This window comes from Oncorhynchus nerka, linkage group LG13, assembly GCF_034236695.1.
Source record: "Oncorhynchus nerka isolate Pitt River linkage group LG13, Oner_Uvic_2.0, whole genome shotgun sequence".
Classification (NCBI taxonomy): Eukaryota; Metazoa; Chordata; class Actinopteri; order Salmoniformes; family Salmonidae; genus Oncorhynchus; species Oncorhynchus nerka.
Window position 1 is genome coordinate 32,159,302 of NC_088408.1, and position 23,886 is coordinate 32,183,187.

A 23,886-nucleotide genomic window follows, 5' to 3' on the forward strand; every position below is an offset into this window, starting at 1 on the left:
AAGGGTAATGATCATGGGTAAAACTCTCTGACCTCTGTATTCAGAATGTTAACAGTGCAGTCATAGCAGGTTAATGAGGAAGTGGTGATTCCACACCAGGAGCTACATTACAGCTATAATTTCTAAAATGGCTGGTATTTCACCAGTTCTTTTGTAATGTCTTCACTGCTAGCAAGTCAGGTGATTTGTCTAAGAGGAAGCTCTCTTTGCTTCTGCCCAAGGAATATGTGGTTGACTGCCTTCCAAGCACCAACACACACTAGCTTTACCCTTCACTATTAGAAAAAAAGGTGCTATCTAGAACCTAAAATGATTCTTCGGCTATTCTATAGGAGAACCCTTTGAAGAACCCTTTTTGGTTCAAGAGGGAACCCTTCTGGGTTCCATGAAAGACCCTTTCCACAGAGGGTTCTAGATGGAACCCAAAATGTTCCTATGTGGAATCAAAAAGGGTTCTACCTGGAACCAAAAACGATACTCCTACCCTTTTGGAACCCATTTTTTGACAAATGTATCAACCCCTACAAAAATGTCTATAAATTATAATCCACATAATAATTCACATTTCCTGTTGCTGCAGGATTATTTTCCTGCTGTAGCAAACTGGCTCAAATTAAGAGCCGACATCTTTAAAATGAAGTTTTGCTTCCCCCAGATGTAGAAACACTGGAAAGAAAAACAGTTCAGGACTCAGGACACAAGCTATCTTTAATTCTGTCAGTTCTTTGTTCAGATGTGGTGTATTTCTTCAAAAGGATGGTGAGAGGAGAGGAGACTAACATTCTATTTGTACTGTCTGTGAAGGCCAAATCCAATACTTTACTTTGTGTTATTCTAAACCCGGTGAACCTCCTCCTCAGGGTTGTAAATCCAAATTCAATCAAGGGCAGTGCACCATTATGCTAGATTATCCACACCTGAGAACATGTTGATAATGCTAAAGAGATACGTGTGCATTCCGAGATGTGCCAACACACAAAGAAAGTGGATATAACCTGTTAAGCATGAACAAATATGCATATTTTGTGACAAAGAACACAACGTTTTTACCAACAGCAACTCTACCCCCTCGTGTAACGCAATAATGCAGTTAAGAGTAATCAAGATATCGTTTCAATGGGGACATTTAGTTTACAGTATATACCATCAAATAATATACCCACAAAACTGTAGCAAACACTTTAATCTGACCCCATAGCTCTGGATACTGCACAACACAACAATATACGCCAGAACATGTGATTTAAGAGCCTGGCTTCCAGCAGCACACCACAGAGCAGCAATAATCCAACCCTTCACAGTCAGCAGCAGCAGAACTAACTACTGCAGTAGAGGAGGAGGTCTGGGTCACAAGCCAACAGCCAAACATTCAACCAACGCTTCGTGTCGATGCATCAAAGCATCGCTCTGTTCTAAGAGGACACAAAACAGAGTAGCGAGGATACACAGGTAGCCATCAACCTTATGTGTAATGGCAATCCATTATGCGATCAAGAGAGGTTACGCAACGAGGGTTACGAAGGGTTAATCAGCCATCATGCCACTCCACCAAGCAACGCCATAGCAATACCTCTACACATGGCAACAGCACAGCATCAGTTGCTATTGGAGCTCTGGAATGAGTGCATTGGCTGAGAAGGGGAGAAAGGTGTGTGTGTGTGTGTGTGTGTGTGTGTGTGTGTGTGTGTGTGTGTGTGTGTGTGTGTGTGTGTGTGTGTGTGTGTGTGTGTGTGTGTGTGTGTGTGTGTGTGTGTGTGTGTGTGTGTGTGTGTGTGTGTGCGTGTGGGTGTGTGTGTGTGTGAGGATGAGGAAGGCTTTTCACACAGGCCTGCCTAATGGCATCTCGGGAACAGTGTGCTAAGCTCACACTGAAACCTCCAGCACTCCCGCCCACTGACAACTAGAGTAGAGTTCAAGTAAGTTATGCAACAGACAGCCCTGCTCAGAACCATCATGAGAGACGAGAGATGATAAAGAGAGAGATAGAGAGATAGAACGAGAATGAGAGAGAAAGAAAGAGTGAGCGAGAGAGAGAGAGGGAGAGAGAGAGAGAGAGAGAGAGAGAGAAACATCACAGCACAGTTGAAAAATACATGGCAAATAGAAATCCACAAATCCAAGAGAGAAAAAGAGAGAGAGAATGAGAGAGAGAGAGAGAGAGAGAGAGAGAGAGAGAGAGAGAGAGAGAGAGAGAGAGGGAGAAACAGAGAGAGAGAGAGAGAGAGAGAGAGGGAGAGAGAGAGGGAGAGAGAGGGAGAGGGAGAAACAGAGAGAGGGAGTCCACTGAGCTATAATGAGAGAGCTAAACAATGTCACAATGTGTTGAGGTGAGAGCCCAGTTCTTTGACAAATGAACCAAGATCATTAGGCAGATGATCCTCTTAATGATAATCATTAAACACATTATAAGAACCAGGAAATGGTGCTGATTTGCTTCATATGTTCTTTATCCAACCAGATGGTCTCTTGAGAAAATATGCTGCGACAAAAACAATGGAGACCTCCAGCTTTACACTGTACAATGTACTTCCAGATCGGTTTCCTTAGCTGGAACCGTGGTGTAATAGCAGAGGGCTGTGGTGTAATAGCAGAGGGCCGTGGTGTAATGGCAGAGGGCTGTGGTGTAATGGCAGAGGGCCGTGGTGTAATGGCAGAGGGCCGTGGTGTAATAGCAGAGGGCTGTGGTGTAATAGCAGAGGGCCGTGGGGTAATGGCAGAGGGCTGTGGTGTAATAGCAGAGGGCCGTGGGGTAATGGCAGAGGGCCGTGGGGTAATAGCAGAGGGCCGTGGTGTAATAGCAGAGGGCTGTGGTGTAATGGCAGAGGGCCGTGGTGTAATGGCAGAGGGCCGTGGTGTAATGGCAGAGGGCCGTGGGGTAATGGCAGAGGGCCGTGGGGTAATGGCAGAGGGCCGTGGGGTAATAGCAGAGGGCCGTGGGGTAATGGCAGAGGGCCGTGGGGTAATGGCAGAGGGCCGTGGGGTAATGGCAGAGGGCCGTGGTGTAATAGCAGAGGGCCGTGGGGTAATGGCAGAGGGCCGTGGGGTAATAGCAGAGGGCCGTGGGGTAATGGCAGAGGGCCGTGGGGTAATGGCAGAGGGCTGTGGTGTAATAGCAGAGGGCCGTGGGGTAATGGCAGAGGGCCGTGGGGTAATGGCAGAGGGCCGTGGTGTAATGGCAGAGGGCCGTGGTGTAATGGCAGAGGGCCGTGGTGTAATGGCAGAGGGCTGTGGTGTAATGGCAGAGGGCCGTGGGGTAATGGCAGAGGGCCGTGGGGTAATGGCAGAGGGCCGTGGTGTAATGGCAGAGGGCTGTGGTGTAATAGCAGAGGGCCGTGGGGTAATGGCAGAGGGCCGTGGTGTAATGGCAGAGGGCCGTGGTGTAATGGCAGAGGGCCGTGGTGTAATGGCAGAGGGCCGTGGGGTAATAGCAGAGGGCCGTGGTGTAATGGCAGAGGGCCGTGGTGTAATGGCAGAGGGCCGTGGGGTAATGGCAGAGGGCCGTGGTGTAATGGCAGAGGGCCGTGGTGTAATGGCAGAGGGCCGTGGTGTAATGGCAGAGGGCCGTGGTGTAATGGCAGAGGGCCGTGGTGTAATGGCATAGGGCCGTGGTGTAATGGCAGAGGGCCGTGGGGTAATGGCAGAGGGCCGTGGTGTAATGGCAGAGGGCCGTGGTGTAATGGCAGAGGGCCGTGGTGTAATGGCAGAGGGCCTTGGTGTAATGGCAGAGGGCCGTGGGGTAATGGCAGAGGGCCGTGGTGTAATGGCAGAGGGCCGTGGTGTAATGGCAGAGGGCCGAGGTGTAATGGCAGAGGGCCGAGGTGTAATGGCAGAGGGCCGTGGTGTAATGGCAGAGGGCCGTGGTGTAATGGCAGAGGGCCGAGGTGTAATGGCAGAGGGCCGTGGTGTAATGGCAGAGGGCCGAGGTGTAATGGCAGAGGGCCGTGGTGTAATGGCAGAGGGCCGAGGTGTAATGGCAGAGGGCCGTGGTGTAATGGCAGAGGGCCGAGGTGTAATGGCAGAGGGCCGTGGTGTAATGGCAGAGGGCCGAGGTGTAATGGCAGAGGGCCGTGGTGTAATGGCAGAGGGCCGAGGTGTAATGGCAGAGGGCCGAGGTGTAATGGCAGAGGGCCGAGGTGTAATGGCAGAGGGCCGAGGTGTAATGGCAGAGGGCCGTGGTGTAATGGCAGAGGGCCGTGGGGTAATGGCAGAGGGCCGAGGTGTAATGGCAGAGGGCCGTGGTGTAATGGCAGAGGGCCGTGGTGTAATGGCAGAGGGCCGTGGTGTAATGGCAGAGGGCCGTGGTGTAATGGCAGAGGGCCGTGGTGTAATGGCAGAGGGCCGAGGTGTAATGGCAGAGGGTCAGCTAGTTAATATAGGGCTAATATGAGCAGTGATATCCCCGTCTGTGTAATCCCCCTCAGTAATGAGATGAGCCAGGTCACATAAATATCTCTCACGACCACCGCACGCTAATGAATACAGAGCTGTGGCTTTCTGAATATCTTTCCTCCAATTTGTTTTTAAGAGACTTTTTAAAGACTTTGTAGAATACCATTAGCATTATCATAACATAATGAATCTTATTAATAACCCCCACCTGGTGGGTTTGAGGTTAATGAATGAATCTATAATTTGTTACATATAATCTTTTCATTTAATTAAAGTTGTGTGCCCAGGGCTAACATAATGAATCTTGATTACACTCAACTGTTTTCAAAGCGAGGGAGTCGTCGTTAATGCATTGCCCTCCTACAGCACTTCCACCTCGGTTTCAGAGACATGGACTAGGGCAACCAGGCTCACGAAATTATTAATAGATACACCTTTTTTGCTTGGTGTTTGTATGAGTAGACACCGAAAGTCCCTTCTTCCAATCCAGTCAGACACAAAATGTAAAGAAACTGGTCCCAGTTGGGTTAGATTCTACATGGGACCATTCTGTCCGTAATGGTTTCCTGTAAGCTGGATCGTATTGTTTTGATGATTGCGTTGTACTCTTCAAATGTTGTAATGTTGTATCGATTGCAGCTGCCTGCTTCGCCAGGTTTCCCTTGTCAAACAGACCGTGTCTCAATATGCTTTTCATTGGATAAATAACGGTTCAACTGAATGAAGCAATTCCTGGTTCCTGAGCATCTAAACAACTGGATCTAGCCTGAAAGACAAGACAACCATGACTAACAGACATCTTCAACTGAGTTTATACTCAGTAGATGGCCAACTGTGGTGGAGAGGGATGAACCTCAGGTGAATGACAGGTAATCTACATTCTCTGAGGCGTGAGCGGCAACTATTTTGTCTCCCGAGGTCATCCGTGTCAGTGTAAACAAGGGACATTTGTGGCAAAATCCCCTGCATGTCACCAGAGTCTACGCCAGCATTAGCCAGGATCATTACTCAGCCTGTGACAAATTAAGACAGCTCTCGGTACAACAGAGGCCGATAAGCCTTTAAATTCACTTAACATGCATGCTCAAACATGATAAACTCTGTAATATTGCTCACAGGCAACTCAAGTACTCCTTCTCTGTCACTGGAGGTCCTGGGTTGGAGATTTGCGCTGTGTTTGCCGGGAAAGTTCAAATCAAAAGGCAGAGAGAGAGAGAGAGAGAGAGAGGCTCACAGAGACTGCTGGAGTACAGTGACCGGTGGAGATGAGAGCTTTGTGAATAATTCATAGGCAGGCAGAGGTAGCCATGCATGCATGGGTGGACCTGGGTGAAGCCAACCTTGGAGAAAGCTGCGTTTCCTCCTCCACTGCGTCATCTCCCTCCACATCAGTGAGCACTGGAGGCTAGAACAGAGCTAAAGTCCAACCATGACCATCAGACACAGTCACTCACAAACCCAGCAACCAGCCCTGCTATCTGGAGACTTCAGATCCTTTGAAAAAGTCAACCATTCTCAAGTTCACTGGACTTCTTAGGTTACTTGTGGCAACACTTTCATAGCAGTCGAGACTTTCGATAGGGCCAGAATCATGTAGCTATTTTTTAAGCGTTAAATAACAAAGTAGTCATAAGTCTGCTAAGGAGGGGGAGTAGCAACTAGCTGGATAGCTAGCCAAGCTAAAAGACAAGGCCCAGTATGTGCTAGTAGTGCTCGTAGTCAAGGCCTAACTTCCTGCCCTGAACCTCCTTTAAAAGGCTGACCTTGTGTGTCAGGTTACTTGGGTCCATTAGAAAGCCCATCGGGAGCAGAGAGCTTGTGTGTTAATGCATCAGCACTAGGCCTGTGTCTCCCCTCATCTCCCTCCCCATCCTGTCAGAGCTGGAGACTGAGGCCCTCAGCCCTACATGAACCTGCACTTCTGATCAGGAGGACAGAACAGCAGCACTCCAACTCTAAACGGCATCTCCTCCAACCTTTATGTACATGTACGGAACCTAAATCTAAAGGACAATGAGGAACTTCTTAATCACCATTGTCTTGATTCTGTGATTCGAGAATTTGGAGAATTGTGATGTATTAATGCTTTATCAGTACAGTTATAGCCTAACCACAGCCTAATCACAGTCTAACCACAGCCTAACCACAGCAGTGAGCTGGGCATTACTTTTCATATCACTGCTGCCTGCTTTCTATTGTCCATAATTTGAATATAAGCTAAATATAAGGACAAGTAATGATTAAATCACTGGAAATATTCCAACACGACAGAGACAAGCAAAATATGATGTTCCCACAACAAACTTTCATAATTATGAGAGCCAGCACAGTACACCTGCTAACTCCACCTGCTATCTGCCGAAAACACATCTGGCAGATTCTAATTTGCCTTGGCAGCGGTTCAATATAAACCTGAGGCGAACATTTCTTACTTTTCTATTAGCGTTTCCCTACGGTTATTAATCAAGCGCCAGACACGAATCAGAAACCATCATGCACAGCGCTTACCAAGGACGACAGGGGGGACAGGGCACTGCTGTGCCCATGACAGATAACAGGAAGGGAATATCAGCCACACGGTGGAGATGAGAAAAGCCGCAGGTCTGGGGGGATTCGCAGACAGGGAGACCACTCTCTCTGAAGGGGCTGTAGTCAGTGTGAAATTCAGCGGCGAGGACATTGATCGTGGGAAAGCGGTAGAATGGTTGACACACCGGGTCCTCTGGGGAGAGATGGACGATCCTTAAGGAAACGTTTTAAATCGTCCCTGACAATCCCCAGCCTCTGTACGTTAAGTGCCTTCCTTTTTCATATAGCAGGGAAACACTGCTAGACTCACTTGTGAAGTGCCCCGGGGACAACAACACAGCTGGCAACGAATAACTTACCACGGTGGGAACACCTATGGTTTATTTCTGGTCTAATGGGAGTTTAAGTAGAAATCTATCTGTAGAAAACAGATATAACATATAACTTACCTTACACAGTACCACACTCCCAATGTGAAGCTGAGAATTCATTATTTTGAAAAAAACATTATCTAGTAGCAAAACAACACTCAGGCCTGCATAACTCCAGCCATTTTCAACTGAGAGTAGGCAGCTTGAGACAACTGCACTAGTTCAGTGCCACCCTCACATAAACTACTATAGATCCATTGGCCTCAGATCTCAAATCCAAACGCTGGAAAATCTCAGTCCTTTGAAGGCGAGATATCTTCACATTTTCTTCAGATAGTCCAACTGTGAGACACGATGGAAAACTAAAGCTTGGTGAACGAGCACTTGGCCTGAGTAACCAGTCGCTGTTGCGTTGCTGTAAAGCCCTCTCACAAAGAGGTCAACTTAGTGACAACAGAGGCAGTTAAGTTGATGTCATCAAACTTCGGACACTGGCGGCGTTATTGCGGTCAGGACATTTTTACAATCACAAAACTTTTGAAGGCGAAATCTACTCCGGGTGATGTACTGATAGAGACTTCAAGTTCGATCAATGAAAAGGCAAAAAACTTTTTTGGCCACAACAGTTCTGGCAGTCCTTGATGGAGAAAATCCAGGTCCACTTTTGAGATTCCTTTTGTGTTCAAAAACATAGACCGAAAAGAAACGCGGCAGCTTCGTTCAACTTGAAATTACAAAGAAAGATTGAGTTCAAATGATCATGGTCATCTCTTGGCTCAAGTAACTTGCTCCAGTCACGAAAAGAAGCATTGTGAAGTGTTGCTGGATGTTGAAAATCGCTTTTTGGTGACTGTGCTTGCGCCCCATTCGCCCTCGGCGTCCTCTAATTTTTCTAAGTAGTTTTCTCGCCTTGTTTTCTTGTTTGGTTTGGGGGGTTTGCGTTGAAGCAGAGCTCCTACACCCTGGGTATTTTGGATTTCCTTAACGCAAAGCTGAGCAAACAGACAAAGGGAGCTGCGATAGAACCCTGCCAAGTCTCGTCTGGCTTTTTCTCTTCCTCTCTTCTCCCTCTCTGCTCTCTCTCTCTCTCTCTCTCTCTCTCGGCATGGCAACCTTCCCGAGAAGCCTTGGCAGAGCTCCAGCCTGTCTGCCTGTCTACCCCCCAAACACCCACACACCCCCTCCGAAATAAAACTGTCGATTTGGGCAAATATGATCAAAACGAATCTTAGATTAATTTTTCAGCCACGCCACTCCCTGGCACTAGACCATTTCCTGCATCCCCCCCCTTCCAGATGCACACAATCACACAGTGTGGTACTTGGTATCCTTGCCAACCAATACTTCCCAATGCCTACCCACACACTCCCTTAACCTACCCACACCCACACAACAGCCCATCCTCCTCTCCTCTCTCCATCCCACCCTCACCCAAGCAAGGCACCCAGGGAGTTCCTCCATGTCTCTCTTGAAGACACTTCCCGAAAAAGTCTCTGGGACGTCTTTACAAGTCCTGAAGCCGCTTCGCTTTTTCAATGCCGGGGTAGTCTATTCATTGTGTGCCAAGGCACAGCACCTCATGTCATTCTGAGGGGGGGACCTCGGTGCCCACATCGCTGGTGCCAACTCACCACTGTCTGTCTCCATGTTCCCACCATCCAGTACCACATACCCACACCCCCTCACCATCCCGCACCACAGCCTAGCCTGCTGGAAGTAGGGCTGGCAGATGCAGGAGCGGTCCTATAGGGAATACATAGGACAGAGCAGAACAGAGGCTGTTGATTGGCTGTCAATTTCTCTTAAAGGCATTTTGCTACTTTATTCATTCGTGGATTTCCCCGAATGTTTGGGACATTAGATTCAAATGGATTTTAAGCTGTGTAGCTACTAGACTACAAAACATGCAAATGTTTACAAAAGGTAAAATCATTTGTAAGATCTCCTTATGTCCATTCAGTGACTAGAGGTGATGCAGCATGTTTTTTTGTGAGGTGGAAGGAAAATATGTATTGCCTTGCAATTTGCAACTATGCAGCTCATTATTCCTGATGATGAAAGAAAACTGACAACACACTATACAACAGGCAGACTCCATCAGTATCCCTGACTATTCCAGAAGAGGACTGTGGATGGTATGGTGCAGTATACACCTTACACAATCACACTATTTCAAATGACCACATACATCAGGTTTTACCACTATTCTCGTTCAGTGGAAGTTGCACTACACAGAATTAGAGTCATCTGGGATCGGCACAATACCAAACAGCCAGTCATATGCCTCTCAGCAACCACTGGGATTTGGATGAATTTCACCATGTCCATAAAATGCCTAACAGATAACATGACTACTCTGTTATCCAGGACATCATAAGCCACTTAGTTCTGAACCTTCATTCCTCTTTCCTCACAGCTCCACCGCCCCGTCATGTGTGACCTTCAGCAGGCTAACAGCAACATCAGGATGTCTTGACAGAGAGAGCAGAGCCACGTGCGTTGGTGTGGTGCCTGTCTGTGTTGCAGTGCGTACGTCTCCTGGCATCCTGCCAGCTCTATAGTGCAGTGCTGTTGCCATAGGGAAAGCCTGGGACTGGGGAAGGAGACCAGAGCTGTATGGGGCTGGGGCTGGTAATCAGACCACTGCAGTCCTGCGGGGTGGATCCCTTCGTGCCATTGCACACAGTGCCCATGTGAGCCGCATCTCAAGCAGCCTGCAGCTGCTCCCGCCAGCCAGGCCTTTCACCCTCTCTCTCTTTCTCTCTGCACACACACACAGACACACAAACGTTTTACAACCCGGACAGCCATGTGACTGTGATATGAACGTCTAATTTGGGGCAATTCTGAAGAAAGGTGAAATGCCGTTTACAATATGACGGGTTAACTAGGTATTGTGTTAGACATCCACTCAGGTGGGGCCCGTTTCTAAGAAATCTGCAGGACTCGAGACAAATTACAGTTATCATTTTCCCTTCCTATGTTGACAGGAACCAAGCAACACAAGGTACTGCCATCTTTTTTCTCTCTCCTGCTTTTTTCTTGCGATCAATGTTTGATGCCGTCTGGATGAAGCTCATGCGACTAGCTCCTAGTTCTCTCTCTCTGCCTGCAGTGCATCAGCTACAGTGGCCTAGGCTATATATGTTCTCATTCTCAACACTGCAGATAGCACCCCGCTACCCTGCCTGGTACATTTCCATTTTTATGGAACTCAACTTGTGTCAGCCGTTAACCATCAAACTGGAAGTTTTTCCTTTTTTCCATCTTCTGAGAGTCAGACAGGAAACACAATTCATCTTTAATCCAAATGGAGTGTTGGAGATAGCATTTTTCTTTATAAATACCTGAAAACAAGTTCTTGTCATTGGGATTCAGTAAATATTCAGTCACTTTGAGGGCAGTGATATGAAATGAAAATCTCCTAGGTATAAGGCCTACATATTTGTAAGATTAATAGTGATATACTGGGGGGGAAAGGGGGGTTGATTCAAGGTACAATTAAGGCAACCAGCTGTAATAGGATTGTGAGATTGCTCAACAACATTTTCACAAACAAGCTTTTTGTTGTGAGTTTGCTCAAGACATTTTTTGTTGCGCAAACTCACCAGCCTATTGCATCTGGCTGCCTTACAATTGCACGTTAAATCAACTTCTTCTTTTTTTGTTACAGTGTATGCATTATCATTTCCCACAATGGTTTCACCTCTTTTAACAAGCTTGTGAACAGGTTGCCTCAGTCAGGTGTGTGTGTGTGTGTGTGTGTGCGTGCGCGCGTGCGTGCGTGTGTGTGTGCAGGGAGGAAGAGACACCCACTCTACTATTTCACTTGTTTTCCATGCCAATAAAACTCTTAAATCGTATTGAGAGAGAGACATGACTACATAGTGATACAGTTGATGATAATTGCAGGAAATAGTCCAACTGGTCACTTTGTGATGGACAATGTCTGTGGTTAAATCAGCTCTTCTTGCATCCCTTCGTTGTGGCAAAGAGTTATCAGACTATAGCAATATGTTGATTATCTACCCTGATTGTCTAGACACCTTTACACAACATTTAAGACATTTAACAGAAGTTCTTATCCAGAGCGACTCACAATAGTGGGTACTAACACTACCATACTGGTCCCCCATGGGAATAGCACCCACAACCATACCGTTACAAGCGCCATGCATTACCATCGGAGCTACACGCATTTAAATGGAAAGTATACACCTGGCGCATGTGAAAATATTCAAGTCAAATGAAATGAAATTGTATTTTTCACATGCGCCGAATACAACAGGTGTAGCTCCTGTTGCTCTTTACAGTCATAGCGCCGCATAAGTGTTGTCGAACTCGCGCAACACATAAGTGCAGTCTTACAACAAAGGGAATAGGGCTTCTTTGTTGACAGAAATAGAAGCTATTCGCGCTTTGTGTTTTCGTCTTCTTTATGCATTATATAGGCCTACGTTTTGGAAAGCTACTCTGTAGCCTAGCTGCTAAAGGCTATAGTTATGTTATATAGCTACCGAGGAAACCATGCCGCACAGACACGGGGGAAGTCGCCCTACCTGATACTTTCAAACTGTCACTTCTCCCGGGGAGAGCGGTCTCTGGAGTCGGCATCTGTGTTTTGGAAGACATATCTCTCGTTCTACTGTGGGTAAAATGACGCCAAATCAAACGGAGTCTAGTCGTTGCGACCATTGAGCTCAGGGTTAGCAGTCCAACACTTCCTGGTGCAGATTCAAAGTAGCCCATATAGCTACATAACAACTTGTGTAATGGGACAGTTTTATAAACGTGTTATACAACTGGCAGAGCGTTTCCGATTACCAAACCCGTACATCATTATTTATTTTATTTAGCTATAGGCCTATGTAGGCCTGTCCAACTCGTTTCAGCAAGTGTAATAATTGACAAGTTGAGTTTACACGAATACTTTATTTTATGAATAGGCTATTATTATAAGGCCTACAAATGGCCAACAAAAAAATACCTAATGAAATGTAGACCTAAATTATGTCATTATCAGAATAGAACGTAACCACTGGGTCAAGAGCAGCCTTAAAATGTGTCTCTGCTCATCTGTGGCTCAGCATCTTGTGTAGCAATCATGTTTCAGTCTAGAGCCTACTGAGCCACTGAATTCTTCATGATCATTAGGCTACGTTGTAGCAATTACGATAGCCTACATGTTAACATTACTAACACAACACATTGTAACCATCTGTTCAGACACAAATCAGGTTCTGGTCGTTTCAGTAAGCTACTTAAAATAGCGAAATCCATGACCTGACAAAAAATGTAGCCATCTAAAAAATATTGCTAGTCCTTTTATTTGAAACGTTCTATGTTCTGAATTAGGCTATAAGTAAATTGTCCATGTGACATTATTATGAAATAAGCATGTTGCCAGAGTTGAACCACTGCAGTCCACAATAGTGTGTTCTATCAGGCATTGGTGAAATTGCCATGCGGGATGCGGGGGACATGTCCCCCCAAATATTCAGAACAGGTCGATTCTTCCCCCACAATAATTTCTTTCAAATAAAATTACAAAAATTTGGTTGGGGGCCCGATAGCATATGAACACATCATAAGCGATGATAAAATGTGTAGAATTGCAGGAAATTTGCTTTAACGGTGGACAAAAAATGGTCAACTCCTTTTTTCCCCCATTTTTTTCAACAGAAATGGGTGTGCCTTTGGTGTGTCTATGTGTCATTCTGGCCATGTGCGCTGCGAACAACATAGCTAGTTTGTTAGCTAAGCTAGCCACGTGTAGCTAGCCAGTAACTCCTCCAGTATGTGTTGACATCGTTTCACAGGATTTGTTTTCGGACGGAAGCGGTAGAGATCGGTAAGAAATGGCATTTCTGTAGCCAAATATCTTATTCATAAAAAAGCATTAATAAATGACCTGGTATGATGGTTCATTGATCAGTTATACAGTTTAAAGGCATTATTTTTTGCGTTTTTGCACCAAGTACATCTTTAAAGTAACGGTCCAGTGTTTCCAGATTTCTATGAAATACGATCTATATTTAATTACAATAGGAGTGAAATATTTTTCCTTATCAAAATGTTTCATTAATTAAGTATGTTTTTCTGTGTTGGAATAGCTTTTCTGTGTTGGAATAGTGTGGGCGTACCCCAACAACAGAACGGTGTGGCCATATAGCAGTCAGTAAAAATATTAATGCGAGTAGACCGCTGATTGGCCAGCTCACATCATCCTCTATGAGGAAATAGCAAGCACTTTGGCCACAAATATGAGTAGAGGATAAGCCAACAACATTATGTGGGTATGAGTTAACATTCACTTTTTAAAGTGAGATTTTCACTCATCCTCATGGCAAAATGTGAAGAATAGCATGAGATGAGCTATAAAACACTTTTTTTCCCTCTGCGACATGGCAAAATGTGTAGAATTGCAGGAAATTACCTTTAAAACTGCAGTTTTCTCTCAGACTCATGACTAAATGTATAGTATAGAATAGTATTATAAAACTGCTCATTTTTCTCTCTGCCCCATGGCAAAATGGGTTCAAATGCAGGAGGTTAGCTGTATTTTTTTTCTCCCCTCAAAAATATGTTTTATTTTGGGGGTGGGGTGGTTGGTGGGCCTTCCACTTCTCTTTCCACTTATACTGTGTTTTCAAAATTCCCCACACATAACACTCAAAATACCCCTCTGGAGAGGCATAATAAGTCACGTCAAACTGTGTAGAATTGCAAGAAAAGCGTTTTAATTTTTTTTACAAATCCTCCAGGGCCCCAAGTTTACTGTTCGTCCACCCCGATATCTACACCACAATTTCGCCCTTGCGATCAGAGGATTTATTATTGCATTTTGCATTAGTAAATCGCTTAGAAGTAGTATGCATTTAATGATGTAAAAACATAAATAAAGAATATAATACGTTGGGAAAGCTTGCCTATCTGTTTATTTATCAGGCTATATTTGCTGATAAAAAATAACCTACTGGGCACAGAAGTCAATCCAACGTCTATTCTACATTGGTTCAATGTAATGTCAACCAGTGTGTGCCCAGTGGGAAGTCTGTCAAAGTTATTAACAAAGTTACTAAAATGAATATGAAAGAGGGTTACAATTGAGCAGGTTTGAATTAAAAAGGATTTGCCTCTTCATGTGTGGAGAAACTCGAATGTAGCTTTCAGTTCAAGGCCCTTGAACACAGCGCTGTTCGAGGGGCTTTGGGTACCATGCCTGAGCAGGCAACTAACATTGCCATTTAGAGATTTGTGTAAACTCGTTTTCAGCAGATAAATATGCAATAATCTGGAGTTAAAGTAGACAATTGTGAACGAGTTTAGATCATGTATAAACTTCAATTGCATTTTTACTTTATTGTTGGCCTTTTTCAAAAAATGATATTATTTTGCCTACATTTCTCTGCGTAACACTCACATCTGTATCCATGAAGTGCTTTGAAAGTCTGGTCATGGCTCACATCAACACCATCATCTCAGACACCCTTGACCCACTCCAATGTGCGTACTACCCCAACAGATCCACAGGTGACGCAGTCTTTATTGCACTCCACACTGTCCTTTCCCACTTGGACAAAAGGAGCACCTATGTGAGAATGCTGTAGTTGACTACAGCTCAGGGTTCAACACCATAGTGCCCTCGAAGCTTATCACTAAGCTAAGGTCCCTGGGACTGAACACCTCCCTCTGCAACTGGATCCTGGACTTCCTGACGAGCCGCCACCAGGTGGTAAGGGTAAGCAACAACACATCCGCCACGCTGACTCTCAACACTGACACCCCTCAGGTGTGCGTGCTTAGTCCCCTCTTGTACTCCATGTTCACCCACGACTGTGTGGCCACACATGACTCCCAACACCATCATTAAGTTTGCAGATGACATGACGGTGGTAGGCCTGATCACCGACAATGATGAGACAGCCTATAGGGAGGAGGTCAGAGACTGCCAGGACAACAACCTCTCACTCAATGTCAGTAAGACAAAGGAGCTGATCGTGGACTACAGGAAACAGAGGGCCGAGCATGCCCCCATTCACATTGACAGGGTTGTAGTGTACCAGGTCGAGTGGACATCGAGGAACTTGAAGCTCATCACTAAGGATCTATCATGGTCCACACACATCAACACAGTCGTGAAGAGGGCACTACAACGCCTCTTCCCCCTCAGGAGGCTGAAAAGATTTGGCATGGGCCCTCAGATCCTCAGAAAGTTCTACAGCTGCACCATCTTGGCTGACTGCTTCACTGCTTGGTATGGCAACTGCTCGGCATCTGACCGCAAGCCGCTACAGAGGGTAGTGTGTATGGCCCTGTACATCACTAGGTCCGAGCTCCCTGAAATCCATGACCTCTATACCAGGAAGCGTCAGAGGAAGGACTCCAGCCAGCCAAGCCACAGACTGTTCTCTCTGCTACCGCACGGCAAGCGGTACCAATGCATCAAGTCTGGAACCAAGTGGACCCTGAACAGCTTCCACGCCCAAGCCACTTCTAAACAAGACTGCTAAATAGCTAATCAAATGGCATCCGGACTACCTGCATTGATCCTTTTTTGTATTAACTCTCTCGCACACACTCACAGACACACACTTTCACACTCACCACACATGTTGCTGCAACTGTCTATTATCTATCCTGTTGCCTAATCACTTTACCCCCTACTTATATGTACAGTACATAGCTACCTCAATTACCTCGTAACCCTGCAAATCGACACGGTACTGGTACTCCCTATGTATATTGCCATGTTGCCTATGTATATTGCCATTCTTCTCCCTATATATAGCCTTGTTATATTCTACTCCCTTTATATAGCCATGTTATTTGTATTTGTTATTCACTGTGTATTTATTCCTCATTGCATTGTTGAAAATGGACCCTTAAGTAAGCATTTCACTGTTAGTCTACACCTGTTGTCTACGAATCATCTGGTTGTGCATCAGCAGTTCTTCTCTTGTTATTTCAGTCACTGACAGTCACTTAATTAGCCTGTGTCATCTAAAAATGTTTTAGATTGGTAAGTTAGTCTAGCTAGCTATTTAAACTTGTAGTAATCATATTAAAAACTGCAAACATTTATCTCCACCCCATGGCAAAATGAGTAGAATTGCAGCAAACTTTCTTTAAAAATGCACCATTTTTCTCTACACCAATAGCAAAATGTGTAGAATTGCATGAAATTAACTCTAAAACTTCAAGGTGGGGGGGCCCCCCATCAAAATTGAACTTAGGGCCCCCAAAAGGCTAGGGCCGACTGTGATCGCATGTGTGGGTATGATGAGTTGAGATTTTTTGTGGCAGCCACCCCATCAAAGTTCCCCATCCCTGGCCTAGCTAGGTCTATAGGGCTACATGTTGCCTAAATAATGGGAGACTGGTGTGTTGTTAAATCATAGGCCTAAATGGATATACTCTTAGAAAAAAAGGTTCCAAAAGGGTTCTTTGCGGAGGGGTGGGGTTCTACCAATAACTATTTTAATCTGAAGAACCCTTTTTGTAAGACATGGGTTCTTTGTAAGCCAAAGGGTTCTACCTAAAACCTTTAACATCCTAAGAACTGTTTTTGGAAGAAAGGGTTATTTGATGATTATTTGGAAGACAAGAAGGATTCTGTAAAGAACAATATATAATATTTCCCAGCATGCTCTATGAGATTTTCAGATTTTTTTTTTTACTGTAACATCTGTGTTTTTGCATGTACATTGAGTGGTTGAGTTATTTTATGCTACACAAAAATAAATAACATACCTAAACTAAACTAATCCAATCGGTTAGTAATTGGATTTATTACTCCCATTACTGAAATGGTTGTTTGAGTTTAGATGATTGAGGTAGTCTCAGTGTTCTATCTTCCTTCCCTACCCTGGCAGTTATTGTAAATGCAGTTTGCAGGTGATTAACAATTCCACTATCCTAACTCTGGCCAGATTATAATAGGAATTACACATCACTTTGCAAGCCAGCAAAATGTGACTTGCAGGTCTGATGTGGCCAGTAAACTAGGAGATTCCTAACAACACTGTGTTAGGGTATGACTAGACCCTACAATTAAGGCCTTATGATATATGTAATGTATTGTCATAAATCATGTAATTCTAAAGGCTAATAAGGCTGGTAGAACAGTTCATAGATTGTTCTAGGAAGACCCTTTTATTGACGGTTCTAGGAAGAACCTTTAGATTATAAAATAGTTCTAGGCAGAACCCTTTATAGAGGGTTCTAGGTAGAACCAAATACAGGGGGTTATTTGAAAAACCATCTGTAAAGGGTTCTACCCAGCAACAAAAAGGTTCCCGATGGGGACAAACCGAAGAACTCCGTATGGTTCTACTTAGCACCTGTTTTCTAAGTATAGGCCTAGACTACACTCAGGAGAATTATCTCATGTAAAGAAAAATCACAAATAATAAACAATTGCATTAAAACATACATGTACATGAGTTTTGTCAAAAACCAACACATAATTACGTGAAAAATGTTGTTTATGGAAATTACAGTTGGCCATGGCGTGCACAGATGCTTGGGTTTGAGAAAAGGATTGTCTGTGGAGATCGATGTTGACGCTCTAGCTGAGACCATTGTGTCTTTCATTTGTGAAATCAGAAAACCTTTACGGCTGTATATAGGCTTTATAAAACTGAATAGCATTGCGTCACGTCGCGATTACATTGGCATATTTCCACATCGTTGAAAACGTGATGATGTTGCATAAAGGATATGGTAAATGCACCTGTCTTGTGTGGCCGAAGTCACTGTAGTCTTCAATTCAACACCAATATAATGTACACATTCTGTGTACCCTATTTTCGCCTGCAGGCCTAAACGCCGCTGCTCCGTTTCACTGCGAGACTCGCTGGATTGTTTGGCCTTTTTGCCCGCATGGAAGGTCTCTAAATCAGATAGGCTTTATCCATTACTCGGTAATATAGGTCAGCATAAAGGGGTGGATTGCAGAGCTTTGTTTACCCTACAGGCCATCTGGAGTTCACTGCGCGTCGAATCTGCTCACGGGAGGCACGCGTCCGGCAGACGACCCTTTGGGTAATAATATTGCAGCGTGAGAGGGGGATAAAGGAGACCTCTGGTGACCTCAACCAAATGCAGGCAGATGCACGGGTGTTCACTTGAGAACTGAATAGGTCTGGGTGTATGGTGCAGCTAGACTACAACGTCGCCTTTGTTCTGCAGTGCGCTACCGCCGTAGGCTGAGCCGCTGATGCATTATATTACAGACATTATTGAAAATAGTAGAACATTGATATTTGAATGTGCATTATTCGTAACGCAATTAAGCCTGATCCTTTTCAATGTAGTTCAATGTATCTTATAATGGATAGCTCCTATTCGGACTAGACATACATTGTTATTTTTTGAACGAAAAAAATATTTTGTCATTTAATTCAACGTTCGAATGAATAACGAAAGAATCACAATAAATCAATGCGCTTCGTATGGGACCGGACAGGACAGGACGGGTGGGGGGTTGGGGGAGAGAACGAACAGATGACAGGCCATATGGAGACGGACCATTTGGGGTGGGCATATTTTGATTCCCAAAACTTCATGAAGGTTTCTCGCCATGTTAGCTAAATATTTATTTAACATATGATTGGACGAGTATGAAAATACAACGGTATAGGCCTACATGGACACAGGTCTTGAGAAACATAAATAATTCATTATTCGACCAGGCAAACGTGCAGTTTGATAATTGTACATTCCGCAAGAGCCGAGATGTAGTCGAGAGAGATGGTGACTTCATTCTTCCAGATTTTGTTAAAAAGGACAGACTTTGGCCATATCAGGCTATGCCTACACTTATTCGTGGTTATACCATTAGACCCCTATATATTATGGTATGGCTTACATATATTTCGTACGGTAGACTTTCGTGCTAATTGAAAATGTTACCTATAAAAACGAATTCGAATATCACATTTGTTTTCACACGTCGATGGTAAATTTATTGTCAGCAGAAAAAAATGATGTCAATGCAAAATGTAATGATTGTGGCAATTGGGTGTATTTTTCTGCCCAACAACATGTATATTGTCCTTATGCATATTGCAAGGTGTATAGCTAAACTGGTAATCTCAGTAATGTAAATTACAAGAGTGGGGGAAAAGGGGAGTTGGAGCGTCCCATTTCGAAACCCCTCCGATTTGTTTAGTAAACCGGCAGATGCTACCTCTTCCCCTCTGAATAATTCTCATATGAGAAGTGGATGAACAGCACAAGGGAGAGGAGCAGGGGGACCGCGCTTTAAGCTGTGCACGGCGATGATAAACTGGGTTGCTCTCCTCCTCTCTGTCAGATGGCTCTTTGCATCAGACGCTTTTGCATGACAGTCTCGGCTGGCTCTGCCTCCAGACTGCACCAAAGCTCTCTCCTCTGTGTGTCGCTTAGATGTAGCCTATCCTTTTAGCATTTTGCCCATCTTTTGAACAGGTCCGGAGGGTCTTTTAGAGCACAATCAGTGGAATATATGGGTGTTTTCGTCATGGCACCAATTTCCACCTTTTGCAGCGCGCAGACAATACAGCAGAATCGATGTCACAGGACATTTTTGTTCAGCATCATCAGCGGAGGAGATCATCCTTGGTACCCAACCGGATGTACGGACTGTTTTGATGTTGGTTTGGGGGAAATGAGAGTTGATTGTAAAGGCATCTCGGCAAGGCATTTCTGTAAGTTGTTCCGCTGAATTGTTGCAATGTAAAAATATATGTTTTTCTCTGCGTTTTGATACACTATTCTGTTTTTGTAAAGGGCGAACAACTCATTTAAATCCGCATAGACCTTAGGCCTATGTAGGCTAAATATGCATGCTTTTCGTTCTTTTTGTAGCCTAAATAAAGTGCTATTAGGCCTACTAAAAATGAGATTGTTGTTATATAGACTAGCCTATATTCTTTACATTTGGCACCTTCTCCGTTACGTGACAATGTATTCTTGATTATGTCAATAGGGCTTCTGCTTATCCCCAAAACCAATGTGTGTGTGTATGTCAGCTTTGCCAAATTGTATCTCCCACTGTATTTATTCAATATTGAGCGTACCCCTTTATGATACAGGAGCGTTCAGTCCCTCCACATCCTAACCCAGCCCGCCCGACCCCCACAAAAGGAGGGGATGACTCTCGTTGAGCCTAACAGCCCCCCCCCCCCCACCCCCCCTACCTCTGCTGCATTGTGCATGAGCTATCTAGGTCATTAGTATTTTAACGTATGCAAGACTTGACAAAGCTGATGAGAAGCCAGATGGGCCCTCTTCTATTTTTTTTTGTGGGAGTTTAGCAACAGGACCGACTGCAGCAAACCAGCAAACCCTGTCTTTTCGCTGCTGTCACTTGGGCCTGGCGTTCGTTGCACCATGGATCTCGCCATCTATATCTAAGATAAATAATAAAATAGGCTAGGCCTACATCTCATGCACTCGGAAGGTTACCACTGCCAGGATATTCAGGCTAATGTAATATGACATAACAGTTATTTGTGTGTCTTTTTATCTTATCAGTAGAGTTTAGTCTTATTATTTGTCATGTCCACCCGCATCTTTACCCCCGCAAGGGGTAACAGTAATGCCACAGTGAATGACAAGGGGTAACAGTAATGCCACAGTGAATGACAATGCACGCCCATTACTTTATTGGATAAGACCCTTCGCCAGCTGGTGAAATACGTAGTCGAACATATTGGTGCAAGATCGCTGCTTTCAAGGTTTCCCTCCTCACGCGCACTGAAACTCGTCAGGCAGATGTCACTGTACAGTAGCTACGCTGTTACACTGACACAGAGAAAGACTAAAAGGGCCCGGTCTCTCCTCGTGTTCACAGCGGACCTTGATTTAAATGACCATACAATTAAGGCACGCGGTGAATGCCAAGAGAGAGGGTACATATCATCGAGATGTTCGTTGAGTGTGCGTTAAATGTTTTGTCGTTATAATGGGTCGTCAGACAAGCCTCATACTTCCAAAGTTGACATTTATTTATTGAAGGTTCTTTCATGTGCGTTGTGTTAGCCATTTTGCAGGAAGCGATTGGAGCGCGCCATTCAATTCTCTGCTATAGCCTGCTGTAAAGTCGAGGTGAAAGCTCATCCATAGAAGGGAGCACGCTGCGTCTTGCGGATAAGGGTGGAGTAGGAAAATGTAGATCTTTATGGTTTCCTCACTGGGACACGTAGAAGCTATAGAAGTGACTCTGGATGGTAATAAAACGCAAATTAACATGACAATATTAAGTGAAGGCCTGGGAAATGGATTGCATAACTTCATATAATGGAAAGAAAGAAGCAAACACATGAATGTGCACAACGTTTTTCGTGATGTATGGTCAACCTGAGATGCGTAAAAGCAAATTCACAGTAGAAATCAGGACATCATTGACAATTCGTGTGGAGGAAATAGTAGTGCGGCCTAGCAGTGCATGTCAAGTAGAATAGAGTAGGCATTTGTCTTACATGTTTCAGGTCAGAGTAAGAGGAATTGTGCAGTTATGTGATACGAACGACCTTTTCAGCCATGCAAAACGCAGTGATTAAATTCTCTCATATCAGCAGAGATTCACAAAAGGGTTGTGGATTATGTGGATTACGTTTTGCATGCATGCACATTTTGCAATGTTCTGCTATTATGATTATTGTTGTATACCAATCTGTTGGCAATAAAATCTCACAATGCACAAAATAATGTTCAGAATATATTTTGTTAAACCACATAAATTACGCATCAGTTTAGCTTTTTTGGGGGTGCGCTATGTTCAGACAATCCACAAATGTGAAACTATAAAATGGTGTGTCAAACTGCAATGCAGAATGCTGACAGTTAACATTTGCATAATGCAACTCATTTTCTATATTTCTTGACAACATTCCTGAAATGTTTCTGGTGGTAAAATGCATTATCACAAACGTAAATAGTGGCATAGCTTGTATTACGTTTAATAAATCTGTCATTTATAGTATTTTTCCTTTCGACAGATTCTGAATTAAGAGAAATTCAATGTTGACGCCAGGTATCTTTTTTCAGGCAAATCAAACGAAGGAGCATAACCTACATTTGTAAATTTGGGTTCCTCTGAAAAGGACTCCAGGAAAACAGGAACAAATGTATGTTTTTTATACTTTGTTTCGTTTATGTTTTACCTCTAGGCCTTTGTATTCATAAATAAACCCACAAAGAGTGATTACAAGTACAACAATACCGAAGGGTAAAAAGTTCTGATTATTGTAGTTTAAGATAATAACTCCTAGTAATAATACCAATTTCAAAGCAATGAGCGCGTTTGGTTGAAAAAATCATTATTCATGTAGGCTATTCAAATGTAACATATCTATAATATAGCATGAAGACTGTTCAATTGTGTCCATTCTGACGCTTACATTTTAAGTTGTTTTTATGCTAGTTTATTCGGTTTCTTTGCAATAAAAATGTATGGTTATTTTAACACAGGATTTCAGATTTCAGATGCTTATCGTAAGAAAAAACAAAGACTAGGCCTAGGCTGCCATTCTATCATATTTAAAACAGATGAAGAATATATTGCATCAAATTATGTAAAATGTCCCTATGCCAATTTGATAGTAACATTTTACACAGGCCTGACATGCCTCTATGTATCACATTAGGCCCATTTCATTTTGGGCAAAAAAAGTTATTTCAATGCACTGATTTCTATTAGGCCTAGGCAACTTAAAAACATGTGGATATGTGTTTGGTATATGACACGCTGTATTGACTTTCAATTAAAACATATTGTGACAAAAGGAACGTTATGTATAATTCTAAATATGCAGGCAATATCTGAGACAGTTCAGTCCGTATTCATGCAGCCAATATGAAATTGGGCCTATACGGAATAGTTGAATGTGCCTCAGTTTCTTCAACGCTTTTCTGAATTTTTAGGCCTCAAACACCTTATAGCCCAATTTAGAGCGGACACTGATGGCAAATTTTGGTGAACTAGGCGTTCTTTTTTATTTTTGGAAGTAGCTTAACTGAGGAGGCACTGTGAGAAACACATTTGACGGTGCGTAAAAGTAAACTGTGTATGGTTTTACGCACTGCATTGAGGTAGGATAAGCCTGTATTTAATTCAACCTTTATAGGCGCGGGTTATAGTTTTTTTTGTATAGGCTAATCTAATTATAAAATCAGATAATTTGGGACGGAACAGTTATATCACACCATAGGTTTTCTGGAAGAATTTGTATGGATGATAAAATGGTAGGCTGCCTAAACAAATAACCAACATAGAAAGATGCTGAGGAAAAAAACATTGTCACGTATGAAGAAGACAAACATAGGGTGGGTTCCCTGAAAGATTTGGACAAAGACGATATCTCGGTGCTATCTTTCTGAGGAGATGCATACACTCAATGCAAGACCTGCCCATCACACAGCGGCTGTGCTGACCTCGGTTCTGTGAATTTATCATTTTCACACAAGCACTTGAAATCTCTTAAAATAAAAATGTTCATAAAAATATATTTATATTATGTTGGGAAGAAGTCAATGATCCGTATTTGGATGGGAACACAAACTAAATTAGCAAAAACAATGGGGCCTTATGGTATAGTCATTTCCCAGG

General features: G+C 43.8%; 1 protein-coding gene across 1 annotated transcript in view; it reads right to left on the reverse strand.

The window, feature by feature from the left end:
- The window catches only part of LOC115139372 (mitochondrial peptide methionine sulfoxide reductase-like), a 121,173-nt gene extending 109,116 nt beyond the window's left edge, over positions 1 to 12,057 (reverse strand). Inside the window, exon 1 of the mRNA XM_065026333.1 lies at positions 11,849 to 12,057. Coding sequence (XP_064882405.1) covers positions 11,849 to 12,038 — 190 coding nt within the window. The 5' untranslated portion in view covers positions 12,039 to 12,057. The remainder of the gene's footprint in view (positions 1 to 11,848) is intronic.
- Between the last annotated feature and the right edge of the window lie 11,829 nt (positions 12,058 to 23,886).